The 19,991-nt window shown below is 44.9% G+C and overlaps 1 protein-coding gene across 4 annotated transcripts in view; it reads right to left on the bottom strand.

Moving 5' to 3' along the window:
- The window catches only part of PTPRA (protein tyrosine phosphatase receptor type A), a 185,026-nt gene that overhangs the window by 7,570 nt on the left and 157,465 nt on the right, over window positions 1-19,991 (bottom strand). For all 4 annotated transcript variants that reach the window (XM_069072293.1, XM_069072296.1, XM_069072298.1 and 1 more), the window contains 10 exons: window positions 18,383-18,456; window positions 17,976-18,112; window positions 15,823-15,913; window positions 15,007-15,083; window positions 6,719-6,755; window positions 5,325-5,422; window positions 3,367-3,486; window positions 2,509-2,675; window positions 2,039-2,174; window positions 448-597 (listed from right to left, as the gene is read on the bottom strand). In XM_069072293.1, coding sequence (XP_068928394.1) covers window positions 448-597; window positions 2,039-2,174; window positions 2,509-2,675; window positions 3,367-3,486; window positions 5,325-5,422; window positions 6,719-6,755; window positions 15,007-15,083; window positions 15,823-15,913; window positions 17,976-18,112; window positions 18,383-18,456 — 1,087 coding nt within the window. The remainder of the gene's footprint in view (window positions 1-447; window positions 598-2,038; window positions 2,175-2,508; window positions 2,676-3,366; window positions 3,487-5,324; window positions 5,423-6,718; window positions 6,756-15,006; window positions 15,084-15,822; window positions 15,914-17,975; window positions 18,113-18,382; window positions 18,457-19,991) is intronic.

Raw genomic sequence — 19,991 nt, 5'->3', positions numbered from 1 at the left:
GAGAGAGAGAGAGAGAGAGAGAGAGAGGCAGGCCCAAGAAAAAAGAAATTAGGGAATTCCCAGTTCTAAATTCTATTATTGTGGTTTGATTCTTGGCTCTGACCCTCCTTATGGATTATGGGCCTTTGCTTCTTTATCTATGAAACAAAGGGATCGCACTCGATGATTTCTAAAATCCCTTTTCAGCTCCAAAGTGATGGTTTGGAGAAATCAGGGCTTCCTCATCAGAAGGTGCCTCCAGTGTGGGTGCTGGGTCCTGACACATCTTTCTCTGATTCTCACAAGTCAGGAAAGCCTATACTTTGTCTCTGCCCCTCTCCCACTGCCTCCCTTTCTTCTCTCCACCTCCCTGCCCTCTCCCCCATTCCCCAGCTCATAGTTCTCCAGACTTAAGGGAGATGCTGGCTGGCAAGGGTGGCTAGAGCCGAGCTCTCAGCCCATACTCACTTTAAATTCCTCCTCAAGCCCATTGCTGCTGCTTCCTGGGATTCTGTTGTAGATTTTTTGCAGGTGGGTTTCCAGAGATGTCACTTCCAGCTCTGTGTCTCCATAGAGATAGTGCTCTAGCAGTGCTTGATAAATGAAGACGTACTGCATCTAAAGGAGCAAGGGAGGCACGCCTCATGGTCGACTTCACAGGTCCCTCATGGGTGGTGTCCATCACCCAAATCTGGACTCATGAGCCACTCTCTGGGATGACACCATCAGAAGCTAGTCTATTTGGGCCCTTGGCACAGACCCCCTAGATTAGCTAGAGTGGAGTGGATACTATCACCAGCCTGAGGTCTGAGGAGGGAGTCACAGACCCATCCTTGGGGAATCTCTGGTCTAACTGTAACATACAAACAGAAGGGCAAATAGAGTGTGGGCAAACAGTCATACGAAGGAGGGGCTAATCTGGATTAGTGAATAGATGGCATTAATCTGAAGAACTTTCTTGAGGCAACTGGTGGCTCAATGGATAGAGCACTGAACCTGGAGTGTGGAGGACCTGAACCCAAATCCAGTCCCCAGCACTTCCTAGCTGTGACCTTGGGCCAGTCACTTAACTTCTGTCTGCCTGTTTCTTCGACTGTAAAACAGGGAATAGTAATAGCATCTTCCTCCCAGGCTGGTTGTGAGGATGAGATTTTATACTAAGTAAACCTTAAAGTGCTGTATAAATGTAGTTGTTGCTGCTATTATTCTGGAGGTGATGGTTTCAGATTTAAGAAAAAGTTCCTAGGTGAAAGGTTACAGATTTATAGCTGGACGGGATGTTAGAGGCTATCTGGTTCAACTCCCTCATTTTAGAAGTGAGACCCAGGGAGACGGAATCAGGGTCACACAGATAAGGTAGAAAGGTAGCATGGCATGGCAGAGACACGACAGGACTGTAAGTCAGAGGATGGGCTGGAGCACCAGCTCTGGTCCTGATCTGATGGGCGACTTTGGACAAGTTTTCCCCTGGCCCCCATTTCCTCATCTATGAAATAAGGGCTTCGGACTAGATGAGCCCAGGTCCTCTCTGAGTCTGAAGGTCTACAATTCTGTGATTCTCTGTGTGGATGATGCAGGAAAGGCCTGGGTGACCAGGCTTATGGTAGTCACAGAGCTGGGGAAGGACTTCTGCCTCCCAGGCTCAGCTTGTCAGGAGAGGAAGGGGCTGCTGAATGACAGACGTTAACTCAGAAGGATCATGGGTTTAGTGCTTAAAGAGGCCTCAGAGGCCACCTAGTCAACAGCCTTCCCTCTCATCTTTAACAGTTGAGGAAGTTGAAGTCCAGTAAGGGTTAGTGACTTATCTAAGGTCACAAAGGTAGTCTGAATCAGAGGTGAGATTTGAACCCAGGTCTTCTGACTTCAGAGTCCATGCTCCTTCCCTTGTGCCATTTCTCTGGCCCCTTCTCTCTTAGGTTGTATCAGTACCACAGTAGGACACTCCGGGAGAATTGATGGGGCCTTTAGCTTAAGGCTGGCTATCTCGGTGAACCTGGCCCTGGTGCATTGTCTAGTCTTACTCTCTGTCCCCTTTCCCACCAGCAGAGAAGTGCCTTACATCAGTTTGCACCATCTGGCAGCGCTGTGCGCGGATCCGGCTCACGAAGCCATAGACATCCACCTTCCTCTCAGCATGCATCATGTCCAGCATGGCATCGATGACAACAAAGGTGCCTGTGCGCCCCACACCCGCGCTGAGACCAGACAGAAATGTTATGGGTTAGAAGGCAGCCCTGGGCTGTCAGGCAAGGCATCTAAATGCTGGTTCAGAGCAGGTTAAGCCTAAGGCTTGGAGCCATAGCCTGCCTTGCATTTCCCAACTCTGAGAAAGGTCCATGGGCTCTGGCCACCAAAGCTGGCAGCTTAAACAATATCGAGGACCCTCCTTCCTCCCTCCTCCCCACCCCCTCCATGATTCCCCATGATGGCTTCCTACCCACTTACCCATCAAGAGGGCAGAACTGAGGTAGGGGTGGGACTTTGTTTGAGGTGGCAGCATAATGGACTGTAAGAGAGGCCAGGACTGACCTGCAGTGCACCACAATAGCTCCCGAATACTGAGGATTACATGTCTTCACCTTCTTCAGGAACTTTAGCATTCCGATGGGGGTGAAGGGTACTCCAAAGTCTGGCCAACTAGTGAAGTGGAACTGAGTAACAAGGCGCTGGGGCTTTTTGTTGGTCACATCTCCAACCTGGGAATGGAGAAGGTACAGTGCACTTGGATCCTTCTGGGGACTCTGTAGGGGCTTGGGTTAGGGGTTCTGGCATGGCAGGGCCGAGCAGAAAGAGAGCTGTGAAAGCTTAGGGTAAGGCCAAGAACGAAGAATTCTGATGGCAATTAGAAAAAGAGCAAGGGCATGGTAGAGCCAGGAGACTGGGGACCAGGGGGGTGGCTAGGTGGTGCAGCGAATAGAGTACCAGCCCAGGAGTCAGGAGGACCTGAGTTCAAATCCAGCCTCAGACACTTAACACTTACTAGCCATGTGACCTTGGGCAAGTCACAACCCCAATTGCCCTGCCCTCCCCCCTCCAAAAAGCAAGAAAAAAAAGAGATTGGGGACCAGGGAGTGGCCCCAAACACTACAGTCCACTCAAAGAACCCCATTAATTCAGGGTTACTAAAGGAAAATGGCTGATTGATTCTGGCTGACCACCCTTTGTGGTAGGAAAAGATTGGCTTTAAGTTCTAGACAGTTGCTGCCTTGGCCTGGTACACCTATATCTTAGGTATACAGGGGTAGAAAGGTGTGTCATGATCATCAGTTTAAAAGCAAACTTCACAACAGAGAAGCACTTTGGGGAAGCTCTCAAAAATGTCTCTTTCCTTCTGAGGATTATTACCAAGTCACTGACAAAAACCAGAGAAGAGAAAGGAGTCTGTACCTGCTGAATGCAGAATTTCCGGACTGTGTAATCCACCAAAACAGTCACATCTTCCACTGACACACGGATATTCCCATATGTCCAGCAGCCCTGGTCCGGCCAGTATTGGGCACATTTACACTAGAGAGGAAGACAGACGCAACCCAGCTGACCTCATCACTCACAGACATTTGAGAAAGGACAAAGGACAGAGGAAAGGGGGGCCTTCTCCCACATCCCTCAGTAGTATTTAAAAGTTAAGAATTAACCTCCAGCCCACAAGAACCTCCTCCTCATCTGGTTTCCTTAACACTGTTATCTCCTTGCTCTCCTCCTGCCAATCTGACCACACTTCTTAGTATTGTGTGGAGGCGTCACCCATTTCCCACACTTCCAGTGTCCGGGGAAGGTTGATTTCAGTAACATTCAACAGCTCCAATATTAGGTACTCATCACCAGCTTTTATAATGTATGATGATGCAACGTCTTTCTCTTCCAAATTTTTCTTGTGTTACTCTTGTGCTCTGGGCATATCTATCAGTCTATTTTCTCCTTTTGTTTGTGGAAGTATTCATCTGTCTAGAGTTGCCTTGGAGTGATGGGTCCTATGTTTCATTAGTATTGTACAGGTCCTTTCTATTCATCTTTGAGTTCAAGATACCAGTAACTACCAACAGATTCAGCTATCTCTTACTTTCAGATCAGGTAACTATTATTAGTATTGCTTAAATGGTTTACTTTGTTACAAGAGACCTCTTATGAAGTAAGAGTAATTGGAACTGTGTGTAATGCAAAAACAAAACACAGCAATAAAACTGAAGGTGACCAAAAAAAAAAAAGAATGTCTAAATTAAACTCTCCTCTCTTCTCCCTCCCAGGCTGCTGTTTCCTATGTCTAGGCTCGGCCCAGGATGGCTCTGGATGGGGAGATTCTCTGAGGGGTTCAGGCTCTAAACCATGGAACCCCCTTCCATAGTCCAAATGTGCCCAATGTAAATGATCCTGGATGTGTTCTCTTCTACTTAGGGAAAGACACTAGGAACTGTCTGAGGAGCAGACTAGGCCAGTCTCATTCCTGGTTACATTTTGGCTGAAGTAAATTCTCGATTCTCCACAAGTCAGTCCATGTGAGGGAAACCTAGGTGCCAAGCCAATGGCCTTGCCCTTCCATGCTGGGTCTTGGGCCTCCATTCCAGGGTTGAAGGGCAGAGGCTCTACACCCAGCCTCTACCATCTCGTTTCCAGGCTGGAGGCTGCCAGTAGTTTTCTAGGACACTTGTTCCCTCTTTAATCCCCCTAATCTGAATGCTCAAGTGGCTCCAAGAGAGGAGAGGAGGTTATTAATTTCCTCCAGAGAGCTCTGTATTTCCTTGGCTCAGTGGATCCAAAGAACCCTCTGCTGGACAGTCTGTGAAAGGCACAGTCTTGGAGGAAGGATCCTAACAGGAAGACTGAAGAGTCAGACCCGAGTCAGGTATTTGGAGAAGCCTTGTGACTTGGTCAGTTTATTCGTCTATAAGATGGAGATAATACCCATGCCATCTCTCTCACAGGGCAGTTATGAGATTCGTGGTTCTCCACAAGTCTCACACTGGGGACAATGGGCCTGGAGCCCTGGGACCAGAGCCCAAGTATCCCCTGACCCACTCAGGTGCTGCTGGAGCCCAGGCACAGATGTTGGACAGCACTAGAAGCTAGCACCTAGGAAGGCAAGCCCTGACTTCTTTTTCAGTTGGGAAAGAAGTTTGACCTCATGGACAAGTCACTTAACTCTCTGTGCCAAACCTGGAATGGTTCCCAAGAGCCTGAAGAGAGTCTGGGCTCTCTGAAACTGGGGTGAGGGCTAGGCTCCTGTGTAGGCTCACACAAATTCAGACACAGCCCCCTACCCTTACCTTTGCAAGGACCTACTCTCAGGGTTTAGTCACTGCTCCTGCTGTGGCTCAGGGGAAGTAAACTCATCACTCCTCTGTACCCACCTCCTTCCTCTCCTTCAAGTTGGTCACCATGACAATGGTGGCTGTATTTTGTTCCCAGATCATCCTCCAGAAATCATTCACTGTTTCTTCTTTTGGTCCTAAAAGCAGCCAATACGAAAGAGGAATGAGAAGCAGACACTACAGTGTGTTCACATAATACACAGAGGGCAAGAAAACCTGAAGCATAAGGGAGCTTTAGACTTTACTTTTGACTGTTTAGAAATCTCTGTCTATGTGTCCCAGGGAGCCCTTTAATTCCCTCTGAAAGAAAGCAGCAGAGGCTACTTGCTTAGAGCAAGTCCCAAGGGCCTCTTCTGACCTGGTGGCTATGTCCAATTTCTCTTCCTTTTAGTGGCTTATTGTCTGGACTGCAGTCTGCATAGGTTTGCTGTGACGATTTTGGTCAGAGACCACCATTTGTTCAATTTCTCTATCCCTTCTTGACCCTCACCGCTATGGTCACCATGAGCCCACTAGGACAAAGACAATGCCAGAAACAGGGGCAGCAAGGGGCTGAGTGTGTTCTGGGGCAGAGCATTGAGTGCTCCAGAAACTTTCAGACCCCTAAATGTTTGTGAGTGTGAATCTAGAGATGTAGGGTTTGGTGTGGAGCTGAGCCACTCTAGGAACTTGGATTGGAGGCTGTGAAACCTCCGAAGGTTTCTGAGAGAACTGGCCATAACCAAATGTAGCTAACCTCTCCTATCATGGGCATAGTCCTGAAAGTATTCAAACTGAGGCTGTTCAGGACCTGACTGGACTAGGTGCCTTTCAGAACTCCTTTCAGTTTTCAGATCTTTGACTTCCATGACAGTCCTATAAAGGGTCTCTGGATACCATATCACCAGTACTCTCTCTCCTCCTGAATCTCATAGGATTTTTTTAAGGGGTGAAGGCAAGGCAGTTGGGGTTAAGTGACTTTCCCAAGGTCACACAGCTAATAAGTGTCAAGTATCTGAAGCCGGATTTAAAATCAGGTCCTCCTGACTCCAGGGTTGGTGCTCTATACACTGTGCCACCTAGTTGCCCCCTCTCATTGGATTTTTTTAACCTCCTGCACACAATTTCCTCTAGTATTTATTTCAATTATTTTTGCATGTCTTATCTCCTCTACTAGACAATATTTTTGTATCCCTCACAAGACCTAGTAAAGGAGTTTGCAAATTTTGACTGGATCAACAAATTAACAAACTGGCCTTCTCAGTGAAGTGGCAGGCAGATTTCAGTTATTTTAAAACTTCCTAAGTGGTGAACAATGACAAAGAAGCACTCTAGGTGGAATGAGTCCAATGTGACCAGTTTGAAACCTGAAAAGCTGGTTGGTCCCCATTAGGAGTTCTGAGGCCCAGTGACCCAAGGATAAGCCCAATGGCATGAAGTGAACCTAAATTTACCTTGTGCAGCAATAAACTTGTTCTTCTCTTGGTAGCCCTGGAGAGGAGGAAGAAAAAATGAAAGTGACAATTAGCAATGGAGAGAAAGGAAAACTTCACCTTATTTAGCTTGGGAGTCTCTAAACCACATTGATCCCAGTATTAGGATCTTTGGGATCAAAAAAGGTCCTGTTTCCCAGAGCCTGGTTCCTAGGATTCCCCAAGAACGGGTTTAACTGAGGCATGGGGGAAACAAAGAGTAGAAAATACCAAGAGACTATATTGGTGTCCTCAGTCACACAGTTACTCTATGAATATTGGTGAGAAACATCTAAATAAGACCAACCAAATAGGGCACTATCTTACCAGTGCAGATTAGATTCCCAACTGAAACTCCACTGGCAACTGACAATGAGGACTAGTCACAATGGAAGACAGATAGATAGACCGTAATGTTTCCAAAGAATCTGTCTGGTTGGGTGGCCATTTCCACCCAAGAATATGGACTTGTGAAACTATTAGGAGATGGCTCTCCAAAGTCTCCTGGAGACTCTGACATGGTGTTCCTTCCCAGGAACAGTTTTCCTTAGGAGTACTGAAGGCACTCCCTTCCTACACATCTGTTGAGTAGTTAAGCAATGGTGCCTGTGTGTATAAACTACAAAGAGACAAAGAGCCTCTGGGTTGGAGGGGATGGGGATAAAATAGAACCCTGCCATTCATCTGAGGGATACTTTAAATGTCAAATCTGAACCTTGCTGGATGAAAAGAGCAGGAACTGAGGTTAAGAAATCTTTAGCAGCCACTGGTTAGAGCCCAACTTTGGAGCCATTTGCTTAGGACCACATGGTATATTAGGAACCACCCCAAATACACAACACTGCTTCTACAATAAAGGGAAGCAGAATGAACAAGGTCTCCCTAAATCTCAGTGACCCAGACGATTGGGGAAGAGGAACAGTATCACCAAATGAAACCTACAGCTTAACTTCCCCTCCTCCCAACTTAAACAAATCTGCTAATGAGTTGCTGCACAGTCTGAGTTTTTGCATTATGACACTATGGGGAATGAGAAGTAGACAGCAGAAAAGAGGGAAAGATTCTTGATTACCCACACTGGTTAACGAATTAAAAATTGCTTCCCTTCTAAGTTGACTTAATGAATATAGTTTGGGGTTTGTTTTGGGGCTTTTTTCCCTTAGTGTAGAAAGGTGTTTTGGGTAGGGAGAGTAGCAAATTCAGTGTCTACATGAAGGCAAAGTGAGTTTTTCACTGAGGAAAGAGGCTGGGAAATGATGCCAAGAGGAAGGGTTGGTATGAAAAGTTGAGTTCTGAAGTCACTGAGGAATGGAGGGGACAAAGGCTGTCAGCTTGACTGCAAATAGAACATTCATGAGGGAAGAAGTGGACAAAGAAATCTCAGAGGTATCAGTTCAGGGAAAGGGAAGCGAGGCTGTAAGGCAGAGAACAAGAGGTCCAAAGAGCACAAGGAGAGAATGGAGAATGACAGTGGAAAGCAAGAGGAGGGCAGGATGACAAGTGGGAAAGGAAGGAAGGCAAGTCTGTTCTACAACCATCTACCCTAGAGTTTTAGGTGGGGCTTTTAAATCACTTAGCAATAATGACTGGCAGCACAACCAGTCTAATAAGGAAGATTATAGTCATTTCCAAATCTCAGGGGAAAAAAAATTAAACAAACAAAAGATAAACCTGGTGCAAACTAAAAGATGGAGACTTGGAAGGACCTGTTTTCAATACAGATACCAATAGAGATTCTACCGGGTGAGGTAAGTAGGGCTTTTCTCAGAAGTAGATGAATTTAGAGGGTACCAAAGGTATGGGAAGAGCAGCAGCAATCCACATGATGGGGGAGTAGGAACAACAAACAAGGTTGGTTTATATCTTTGCAGCTCTGGCGAAATCAAAACCAGACACCCCCTTCTCCCACTGTGGCTCTTATAATCTGGGTTCCTCTGACCCAAGCTAAGGAAAGAAGGGTAGGGTATATGCCAGAGGGAGCCCTTAATCTTTAAGTCTTCCCAATGGGGACAACGGAGTGTTGGGGTACAATGAAGTCTCAACCACCCATAACTTTGTTCATCTAGGTTTTAGTTAAGCTCGGTCCTTCCACTGGTGGAGAAGAGGCTCAGATAGGGAAGAGGACCAGATGACCAGGGGAACATTAGGGATCATTGGTACCTTGACATCTGACCACAACAGGAACAGAATGCCTTGGGCCTCTCTCTACTCCAGTCCATCCTCCACTCAAACACTGTCAAACTTCTCTTCCTAAAGTATAGGTATATGTCATTTGGGGCTTGGGAGAGCATTCCAAACTCAGCTCCACACCTATCATTCAATAAACCCAATTCAATAAACTCTCTTACCTCCAGGATCAAATATAAACTCATATGTTTATCACAACCTGGCTTTTACCTCTCCAGTTTTTTTTACATCTTACTCCCTATACATATTGCCCCAGTGACACCGACTTCCTTGATGCCCCACACACATTACATACCATCTCCCGGCTCTGGGCATTGTCACTGGCTATCCCTCATGCTTGAAAATCTTTCTCACCTTAGGTGGCTTTCCTGGCTTCCTTTAAGTCCCATCTTCTGCAAGGAGACTTTCCCAGGCATATTTAATTTTAGTGTCTTCCCTGAAAGTGTCTCTAAGCTATCACACATGTATATGTGACATATAAACCTATATATGACATATATAACTATATATCTTGTTGGTATGTAGTTGTTTACATGGTCTCCCCCATTAGACTGTGTGTTCTACTTCAAAGTAGGGACTGTTTTTTTTTATTCTTTGTATCCCCAAAGCTTAGTACAATGCTTGGCACATAGTAGGTGCTTAATAAATGCTTACTGATTGACTGACTACTGAGAAGCAGGGGCACCTGTAGCCATCGACTCCCACAGCCTCCTGCAAGAATGATCTAAAACAGGAGGCTGTCTTCCTATCTTCTCCTTCCCTTTCACAGTCAAACTCTTAGAAAAACCCATCAATCTTTCCTGCATCCATTTCTCTTCCCATTCACACCACTGTTCTCTAGCTTTCTTCCTTCTCAGTCTCATTCACACTGCTCATGCAACCATTTTAAATTGTATTCTATTCTTCTCAGGGATTAAATGGGTGTATAGAGGACAATGTCTCCTGCTAGAGGAAATGTTACTGTACTTCTATCATTACTACAACTTCTCAGTAAATATCCCTTTGCAAAGGCTAAAATTTATGTAAAACTGGTTATCTGATATTATGGAGATATCATCTCACTAATCTCTATCTGGAGAGAGAACACTGAACGGGGTTCCTTAATGATAGCACCAGAATCTTCAACATAGTAGGGTTACCTCTAGAACTCGAGGGCAGATAAACAATCAGCTGCCCTTTGGGGACCTAATCTGCCAGTACCAGTGGAGGTTGAGAGAATGAGCCTAGGGTGGTAGTGGCTAGTGCTCTGGATTTGGAGTCAGGAATACCTGAGTTCAAACTCTACCTCAGTTATTTGCTAGCTGTGTAATACTGGTCAAATCACCTAACCTTTGAGCATTAGTTTTTTTATCTATAAAATGAGGGAGCTGTACCAGATGGCTTTTGAGGTCTTTTCCATGGGGTGGCTGGGTGGCACAGTGAATAGAGCACTGGCCCTGGAGTCAGGAGGACCTGAGTTCAAATATGGCCTCAGTCACTTAAAACTTGCTAGCTGTGTGACCTTGAGCAAGTCACTTAACCCCAATTGCCCAGCCTTCCCTCCTCCAAAAAGCAAAATAAAATAAAAGGTCTTTTCCAAGTCTAAATCTATGTTCCTATGACCACCTCGCCTGATGATCTCACAAGCTTCCACTGGCTCAATTCTATTTTTTCATATGGTACCTAAAACTAGATATACAGCCCTAATGTCTCTTGAACTCCAATCCTGAATCAATTCTTTATTAGACATCTTCAACTGAATCATCCTACCATCTCAAACTCAATATATCCAAAATGGAACTTTCTCCACTAAACCAACTCCCTTCTCCAAACTTTACAGATATAGCACTTGGAACTAGAAGTAAATTTAGAGGCTGTTTTATCTAATCCTTTTGTTTTCTAAATGAGAAAACTAAGATGAAGGGAGGTTGAATAACTTAAAATTGCACAGGCAGTAAGTATCACAAGTGGGATTTGAACCTGGCTCCTCTGACCCCCAGGTCTGAACTCTTCCCACCGAATCAGTTATTTGGTTCCATTGCCTCAGACTATTTATCACATACTGGACCCACTAAACTTCAGTCCCTGTCACTGAAAGAGACAGATGAGTCTTCAGCTCTATAGGTCCCACTCAGGCAGCACTTCTTAAGTTAAGAGCTGCTACATTCCTGGGAACTGCTAACCCTTTAAATTGGGTGGTTCTGGTTTTAAAGCTGTGGCATAACAGGTAAACAGCAGGGCTTGTAGCACCTGTCCTTAAAAACATATAAAGACATTCCTCAGAACCATGTAAGACTTTAGCATCCATGCTTTTATTCCCAGTGGTTCATGGAATGAGAGATTGGAGAAGTCACCCAGAGCAAGAGACAGATACTTCCTTCACCTAGAGGGACATTAACAATGACCTTCGAATAGCTATGAGAACAGCTCAATCAGTTGTCAAAAGACAATTAGAGTCACCACGACCTCAGTTTCTTTATCTGTAAATTGAAGGGGTTTGAACTAGATGGCTTCGAAGAGTTGGGTTTGTTGGTTGGTTTTTTTAAGCTCTAATGTAATACTATGGTGTTGTCAATGGCAGAAGGGATGTCTACAGAAGTTCATTAGCTCATTCTTGGCTCTTCTGCTGCCTAGAGAAGTACCATAAAAGTAGAGAAGGAAGCCCTTGCTAGAGTGATGGCAGGAAGCCCACGCTGCTCATGGATGCAGCTTCTCTCAAAGTTGCCAGGCTTGGGGAAAGGGGCCCTGCCAGGCAAGCTTCTATGACTGAGCCAACATCCAGAGCAAAAATCAAAGTTTGGGAATGAAATTCAATACAGCTTCCTCCTTCTAAGGCACTTCTATGACTGCAATTTCTCAAGCATTAGCATCTGTTATGGCTCCCTGAGCAGGCATAACTCAAGGTATGTAGAGATAAAATTGTTCATATGCTCTAAGACAGAGCACCACCTCCTGTGTGGTCTGATATATAGCTGCCATGGGAAGTCTAAATTGCAATTCCGAAGGCTCCGGCCTCAGGTTGCATTTACTGACGGAAGTTTGTTTTCTTAAACACTCTATTCTTCTTATCCTACATAGAAGCTGGCTGTTTACACCATCTACTCACGCTCCTACTAAGAGTTTGTTGTTTCCTCTGGTGTGATATAAATTTATTTGGCTAAGCTCCAGAATAGATGCATAGAGATTACTGGGGTAGGGAATGTCAGAAGGCAGGTCATTTCCAGGAGTACACCAGGCATCTGTCCTTGGCATTATACTACTGAACACTTTTATCAATGACTTGGATAAATACATGTTATACTTACTAAATTTACAGAAGAAACAAAGTTGGGGGGGGCGGGGGAAATCAGCTAACACAATGGATGCCACAATTCAAAATTATCCTAAGTTGGAACATTAAGCAAAGTCTTATATATGAGTTAAGAAAACTCAATTTCACAAGTACAAGATTAGAGAGACATAGCTAGAAAGCATTTTATTTGAAAAAGAACTAGGGTTTAAGTGCATTGCTGCAACATGAATTGATATTATGACAGGGCAACCAAAACAATTCATTCAATGTCTGGCTCTCATTAGAGAGGCACTGACCAAGTCTAGGAAAGTGATAGTCTCACTATACTCTTCCCTGGTTAGGTCACATCTGGAACACTGGGTTTAATTCTGGGTCCCATATGGAGGTTCATAGATTTATAGTTAGAAGGTAATTCAGAGGCCACTTAGTCCAATCTCATTTTATGGATGAAGAAATTGAGGCCCAGAGAATTCAAATGACTTACGCATGGTCACATAAGTATTAGAAGAGGGAAAGATATTGGTAAACTGCAGTTTCTGGAAAGGGCAATGGGGGTGGTAAAAGGCCCTAAATTTATGCTATATGAGGACCAATTCTGAAGAAAATGGGAATATTTAGCCTACAGGGAAAGTTTAGAGGAGCATCCTTCAGAGAAGAACTGTCTTCAAGTATTTGAGAGGCTTTCACATAAAAGACTTCCCCCCTCCCTCCACTGGCTTCAGAAGGCATAACTGGAAGTAGTAGGTAGGAGCTACATAGAAAAATACAATTTGTTCAATACAAAGAAAAACTTTCTCACAATTTATTAAAAAATAGAATGGGTTATCTGGGGAGGCAGTGGATTTTCCCTCCCTAGAAATTTTCCAGCAAAGGCTGATGACCATGTGTTAGGTAAGATGTAGAAAAGATGGATAAAATTATGTCTGAGGCCCTTCCAACTCATCAAAGTCATTGTTTAGCTTTTTCTAGAAACAATGAAGCATAGAAAGTCTGAAACCAAACAATGGTCCCTGAGACAAAATATGGTCACCGAAGCACTGTTCTTTAGATCATCCCTTGGGGCAGGGTCTGTAGGTGGCCCAGGAATACTGTGGCTGAGCTCCTTCCTTAGGATTATTAAGTACATATATGTGGGTGCCTATGTGTAGATGCTTCCATGTGTAGTCACTGTTTAATTGAACAAGGTGTGAGGAAGTAATAAGGTCAGATTTGGTCTTTCCGATGACTTTACTGTTAATAGTGGGAAGGATGGTATCTTGCTTTGTTGGCTTATAGGTAATAAACCCTGACTGATCCTCAACATATTATAGAATCGACTTAACAGTTATGGAGCCAGTTCAGTGGGGGAAATATGCAAAGAGTCCCTTAGCTTTGGACAGCACTGACTACAAGAAGAATGCAGAATGTTTCTGACACCCTTGAATACAGAACTGAGGAAACTGAGACAGAGGTGACTCTACGTAGGCCTCTCCTGGTTGAAGTAATTTTCATACTCATTAGGAAGGTCAATATTAATGTCCCTTGAGGTGAAGACAGAGGCACCAGTTATTCCCCTTCTCATTGGCTCATCTACATGTTCCATACTCTCCTTTCTCATTCACAAATAAGATGTATCACAATTGCCTTAGAAAGATAGATACATTAAATGTGCATCAACTGGATTCAAAACTAGTTAAATGACTAGACTTGAAGAATAATGATGAGCTGACATCAGCCTGTAGGAGGGCTCTGGTAGCAGCTGTAAGTCTCTGACTTTTGCTCTGTCCTGCTTAACATTTTTATCAGTGGGAGGTCGACTGGTCAGATCAGATCCTTCCCTTAGAAAGGAAAGAGGGGACATACAGACAGAAATACCAGCTGATGAATACAGGTGTAATCACTGGGCATCAAAGGAATGATCCCAGCCTCTGTGCATTCTTCTTTGCCCTGCTCATGACTGGCATAATCAAGGGTGCCTGCATTTATCATAGATGTGTGCATTTTATAAAGTCCAACAGTTCCCTCTGTTCGTTATTCCCAAGTATAAAACTGTGTAAGCCCAGTGGTGAGAAGATCAGTCTGCAGTCTCAGTAGATTTGACTAGAACTGACCGGGTAAAAAGTGATCCAAAGTGCCATAACCTCAGTGCACACTTTGCGCCTTGATAGCAATAAATTGTGACTTGGTAAGTTTGTTGTGAGTCTGAGCTGTGTCTCTTCCTTAAATCCAAAAACAGACTGTGATAACTTATACAAATGGAGAGATAATACGCTTATCAAATTTGCAAAGGACATAATGCTGGGATAAATGTAAAGTAGATTTAGGTTTAAAAAAAATCTGCTACACACAGGACAGAGGAGTCACAAGTGAGGCAGAATGGCATAGTGGAAAGAATACTGGACTCAGGGTCTGAAGAGGCTTTTCCAAACCCTAGCTCTTATACTTTTTAGCTGTGAGAGTAGCTGACAACTTCTCTCCTCAGCGTTTTAGGGGGTACCCCTGAGGTATTAGGAATTCTAGTCCTGTTGCTCAGAAGATCTCATCTGGTGCATTTTCCCAACCCCTCCCCCCATCAATCACTTGATATTTTATTGTTTTTGGCAGCATTTCAATTTGTTGGGGTCTTTTTAGATACCAATCCTTATCCAGAGTCTCCATGTACAGGGAAACAGTGACTTCCCTGCTGGCCACAGCAGCATTGCAAAGTTACCACAAGTAAGAGACAGACAGACAGATGGATAAACATCATGCCCAGGCAAGCTGGGCAGGGGCAGGCAGGCTGTGGTGACATGCAGCCATTCAAGTGAGTGGCAAAGGGAGCTGAAGCTCTTACATTAATGAATGAAGCATTGATATAGTCGGAATCTGGAACCCCTTCAACCGGTGTCAGGTGTACCCTGGAATGGTCATCTAGAAGAGAAAGCAACAGCCATGACTCTTCCCTTTGAAACCCACAGTTGATGTTCTCTCTGTCTTACATCCCCTTCAGATTCTTGAAGGATGGTTTTCCACTACCACCCCTGGGTCCAGGCTCACCTACTCACTAGGGCCCCATCTTCTACTTTCCTTGGCATCTCCTTCCTGATTTATCAATAAAAGACACTAGCTTGAAGCAGATAAAGAGGTGGACAGCCTAGCAAAGTAAGAATCCTTGCATCTGACACATGGGTCTACGGATCTTTGGGACTTGGAGCAGGACACAATAATGTACTAGTATTGACACCAAGCACTCTGCTGGGCCCAGAGGAGTCATTATGCTTGGTTCTGAGGAATCTGCTTGGAACAAATATTCAAAGTCAGGCAAAACTAACAGAAGCACGCTGTCTGTGGAAGCCTTTTGAGTCTCACAAGGAGGTTTGTCAGCCATTGTAGTTTATCACACAAGCACAGGAATAGATAAGCTCCTTGTGAGCTGAGCTCATTTTGGACCCATTGACTCAGGAAATATTTGTTAAGTGAACAAGTCTAGAGTGATGGAAGCAAGCAATGAGTGGTGTTGGGCCTAGGAAGGTCCTCTGGAAACTCTGCAGCACAACTCTACCTTTACTATTCAATAATGTTTTCCTTTTAACCCTCAAAGCATTGACTCAGAAGGCCCTGTAACTTCTCAACTAGAGAGAGTTTCATGAGACATCCCAGAAGCACGTACAAGGCAAGATGTTCACATATCTGTTTTTCTCCTTGTTTTCTTCCTTGGAAGCAGCTTCACAGGTGGCCTGGATAGGACAGGCTGGGAGAGCCTGGAGGACGTGAGAAAAATAAGATAAATTACTAAAAATGATGACTGACAATCAGTAAGCATCCCTGCAATGCAAACTTCTGCTGCCCATGCTGGGTGGTAAATGGATACTTTCCTTTCTTGTGAGAGAAGCTAGACAGGTCTATGTCCATGGTAACGCTTACTGTCTAGCACTCTTTGTGCCCCCCCCCCCAAAAAAAAAATCCAAGTTGTTTTTAAATGTCTAAAACACTGCATCATCTGTCTTGGCTTAATACACAGAGATGGGCAGAATGGTGGACACAGCAGAGGGACAGATAGTTTTTCAGCAAGACACCAAGACTCCTTTCTTTGCTACCCAGCTCTATGGTTCCTTTATCACAGTCCCCATCTAACTGAAAAGGAAATAGCATTTAGAAAAACACAAGTGGTTGTGCTGTAGGGCATAGAAACTTCCTCCATGAAGCCTTCCCCAGTGTCCCTCCCTGTCCAATCCCAGTCCTCTCTTTGTTAGTGTTCTCTCCTGCCTCAGTCTTCCTTGTATTAGACTTGTTTGTGTACATGGCAGTAGCCCTAAAATAGCATGCAAGTTCCCTGAAGATGGGGCCTGTTTTGTTAAAGTCTGGATCACCAGCACTGGCATATGCCTGGCACAAAGCTGGAACTTAGGAAACCTCTTCACCTTAGAAGCTTACTCTAGCCTGGGACTTTGTGACACTACAACAGCTCTGACTTCTTTCTGCCCTTTGCCCCTCTCCAGGCTGCTCTGCTGACTCTCCATTCCCACACTCTCCTCTCACCTCCTCTTTTAGGTATTTTCTTCTCCCATTAGAATGAAAGTTATTGGAGGGCAAGGACGATTTTTTTGCTTGTACTTGTATTTCCAGCACTTAGTGCAGTGCCTGGCACATGGTAAACATTAAATAGATGCTTGCTGATTTCTAATTTGATTTCTTGCAATGGATCCAAACTGTGTCTTTATGAAGGTCTGGATTTGGGCCCCAGGAAAACTTGGGAAAAGAGGGACAACCAGTACCAAGGAAAGTGGGATACCTGTGTTCCCACAAAATATATGGAACTGGTCCTTAAAAATGGGGTCTTGGATAGGAAGGGTCAGACTGAACAGCCAAAGGTCAACAGGAAGGAGATAAAGGAGACTCTTCTCTCCCCCCATTCTAGGACTGAACATGAACATCTCCCTCATTGACCAACAGCAACAACAGGATGCCTGGGTTATCTTTAGGCATTTACAAGGCTACCGTGGAGAACAAAAGAAGTATAGAGTTCGTTCTTCTGGTCCACAGAGAGCAGAATAACAAAGCTGGGAGGTTGGGGTGTGTGAGAAGACAGATTCTGGCTTGGGAAAACTTCCTAACAATGAAAACTGTCCAAAAGTGGGATGGATTGCACTGGAACACAGCTGAGCCTTTACTGCTAGAGATGGAGAGTGGAAGTCGTATGGGCTCTTAGAGGGGGTGTTGTGGAGGGGCTTCTTGACTGGACATAAGCCAGACAACTTAGTTTTAAGGCCCTTTCCAGTTTGGGAATTCGGTGATTCCAAGAACAATTGTGACGCATGATACTTCCTTCTGAGTTCAGGGCCGATGATACTTCTAAACCAGCTATAGACACAAGATGGCAGCAAAGTTCCTTTCAGCCCAGGCCCAGCTGTAGCTCCAACTTCAGACCTGCTCGGGAGCCTGGCTTGCCAATTAACTCATTTTCAAGTAGGAACTCTCTTAATGTTTTGGCCTTGAATACATTTAGCACTCTGCATTCACCTAACAGTTCCGGCCTGGGTTATCAAGCGTCCTGAATTATGGACCCACAGATAGCTTTAATGTAAGAAGGGGATTGAGAGTAAGAAGCTAACTCTTTCTCTGCCCAGTAGGATCAGCTGAGGCTACAGCCAAGTGTCTCACCCATAGTACATTAGAAACTTCTCTCTGCAAACAAACAGCTGGCCAATGACCAGGTCTGTCATCCTTACACTACAGCCTGATTCCTGAATGACTTCCTAGAACCACACTGCCCAAACTGGTTTTGCCCTGCCCATCCAGTCACAGGGGAAACAAATGGCTCACATTGAATTCTTCTCGGAAGAGCTTATTATCATCAGCCATGCGTCGGTTAATCTCCTCTTCCAGCTTGTCCACTGGCAGCGGGGGATACTTCCTATTGGTGCTTGGAGACCTGGCCAGAAGTGGCATGCTTTGAGGCTCTGCAGCAGCACAAGGGGGAAGTGGTCAGTCACTCAAGGCCTAGAAAAGGCCATCCCCCTGCCTGATAACTTGCAGCTTGCTGCCATTGGCCAAGCCAGCCCCAGTATCAACATAAATGAATAGGGTTGCTGTCTTTGGTCAGTCTCAGGTGCTGGGGGTATGTGTGGGAGCATTCTGATGATCATTTACCCTTGGAGGTATTGCCAGATCCCCATTTTCCTTATCCACTGAATCTCATGCAGAGACAGACCCACTGCCAGCAGCCTTACCCATGTCATCAGTGCGTCCATTGGACAAGCGAAAGGAATTGGAATGGCTCCCAGCTTGCTTGTACTTCTTGAACCTAATGGGAAAGGATATAAAAATGGGCACCTGGAGCCCAAGAATAGAAATGGTGTTCTTTGGAAGAAGACTGAATGTGTCACTGTGATTGAGGCCATTTTCTATAGAGTTCCAGGAGCAGATGAATAGGGAAAAGCCCCTGCTCAGTGAGAACAGGGAACCAATTCCCTTTTTAGACATCACACAGCCCCCTCCTGCCATTACAATACTACATCCTTTGGAGATAAAATCATGGGATCTTGTACTTATCACATACCACACTGTACGTCCACTGGGACACATGGCCCCTAGGAAAAGCTCCTATACCAAAACTGTCCATTTATATCTCTCATAACTTCTTGGGGTAAAGGAAGAAGAGTGAGAGAGATCTGTCCTGTGTCAGAGTCAGGAGATTTACTCTGGCCTTTGGATATCATAGGTAGAAAACCTGCTTCTATGTCTATTTAATACAAGGCTATTTAATACAAGAAACCGCCTCTCCACCCCCCACCTCCCCAAACACCTGTAACTGTACTGGTCAGAGGGGGAAGTCCTAGTACCTAAGCACAGTAGTCTGAGGCCTCAAAGGAATCTTGTAATTTCTCTGTCTCCCTAGAGGGTTCCAAACTAGATGCTAGCCCTAGCCAAAGGATCTGTCCCATCTCCCCAGCAAGATTTCTTGGATACAGACCTACCATCTGGAGCTGTAGTACAGGGGCTGGGAATCTGTGTAGCACTAAAGCTCTGTGAAAGCTAGTTTTCTGAGGAGAGGAAGGGATGCAAAGCTGCATGTTGTATACCTTAAGATGTTGTGTATCATCCTTCACCCAAAAGTAAAAAATCCCATATTCCCATGCCTACCCCCAATGCCACTGGTAATCATGGTGATACTGACAATCTCATATAGTCCCTCTATTGCTATGGTGCTCTTTAAGATTCATAATATTTCATAGGCACAAAGCCTTTAGCATCTTAAAGGAGTAGGTAAGGAGGCCAGTTCCATCATTAGCTTAGTGGGGCCCAGAAGCTGGGCAGAAAGGCAGGGCTGATCCCTGCACCAGCTTTTCCACCCACTCATTGGGCCAACAACGTTCAAAGTTCACCATCCTTAAAACCCACCAAACTCCTCAAAATGTTCAGAGGCTCAGGCCAAGGACATTTTTTTCCTCTTTGACAAAGGGAACATGTTTTTAAAAACAACAAACTCAGAGGAAAATCCTATAATAAAGTGTCTACCACTTTTAGAGATGAAGTCTATACTTGCAGGCTGAATTCCATCTCATCAGGCCTGTGTGCTCTCCTCCCTAGGAAGCCTGGACCACAGATGGGCACTCTATCTATACCCTCCCATCAGCGTCATCACAGTAGTGATTGTATTCAGTATCTTGATAAGAGTTGCTTTGCTTCCCCAAGAAATCATTTTTTAGTGCTGAAGCCCTGGGTGGCTTATCAGCCACCACATCTCTCTTTTCCCCATACAAGTTCTGAGGAGCAAATGGCACCCTCTTCTATTACATCAGACCAAGAAGGCTTTACTTAAGGCTAAAGCAGGTAAAA

This window comes from Petaurus breviceps, unplaced genomic scaffold (assembly GCF_028583685.1).
Source record: "Petaurus breviceps papuanus isolate PSGF00001 unplaced genomic scaffold, PetGlider_PUasm1.0 140, whole genome shotgun sequence".
Classification (NCBI taxonomy): Eukaryota; Metazoa; Chordata; class Mammalia; order Diprotodontia; family Petauridae; genus Petaurus; species Petaurus breviceps.
This window is presented reverse-complemented; position numbering and strand designations above follow the sequence as displayed.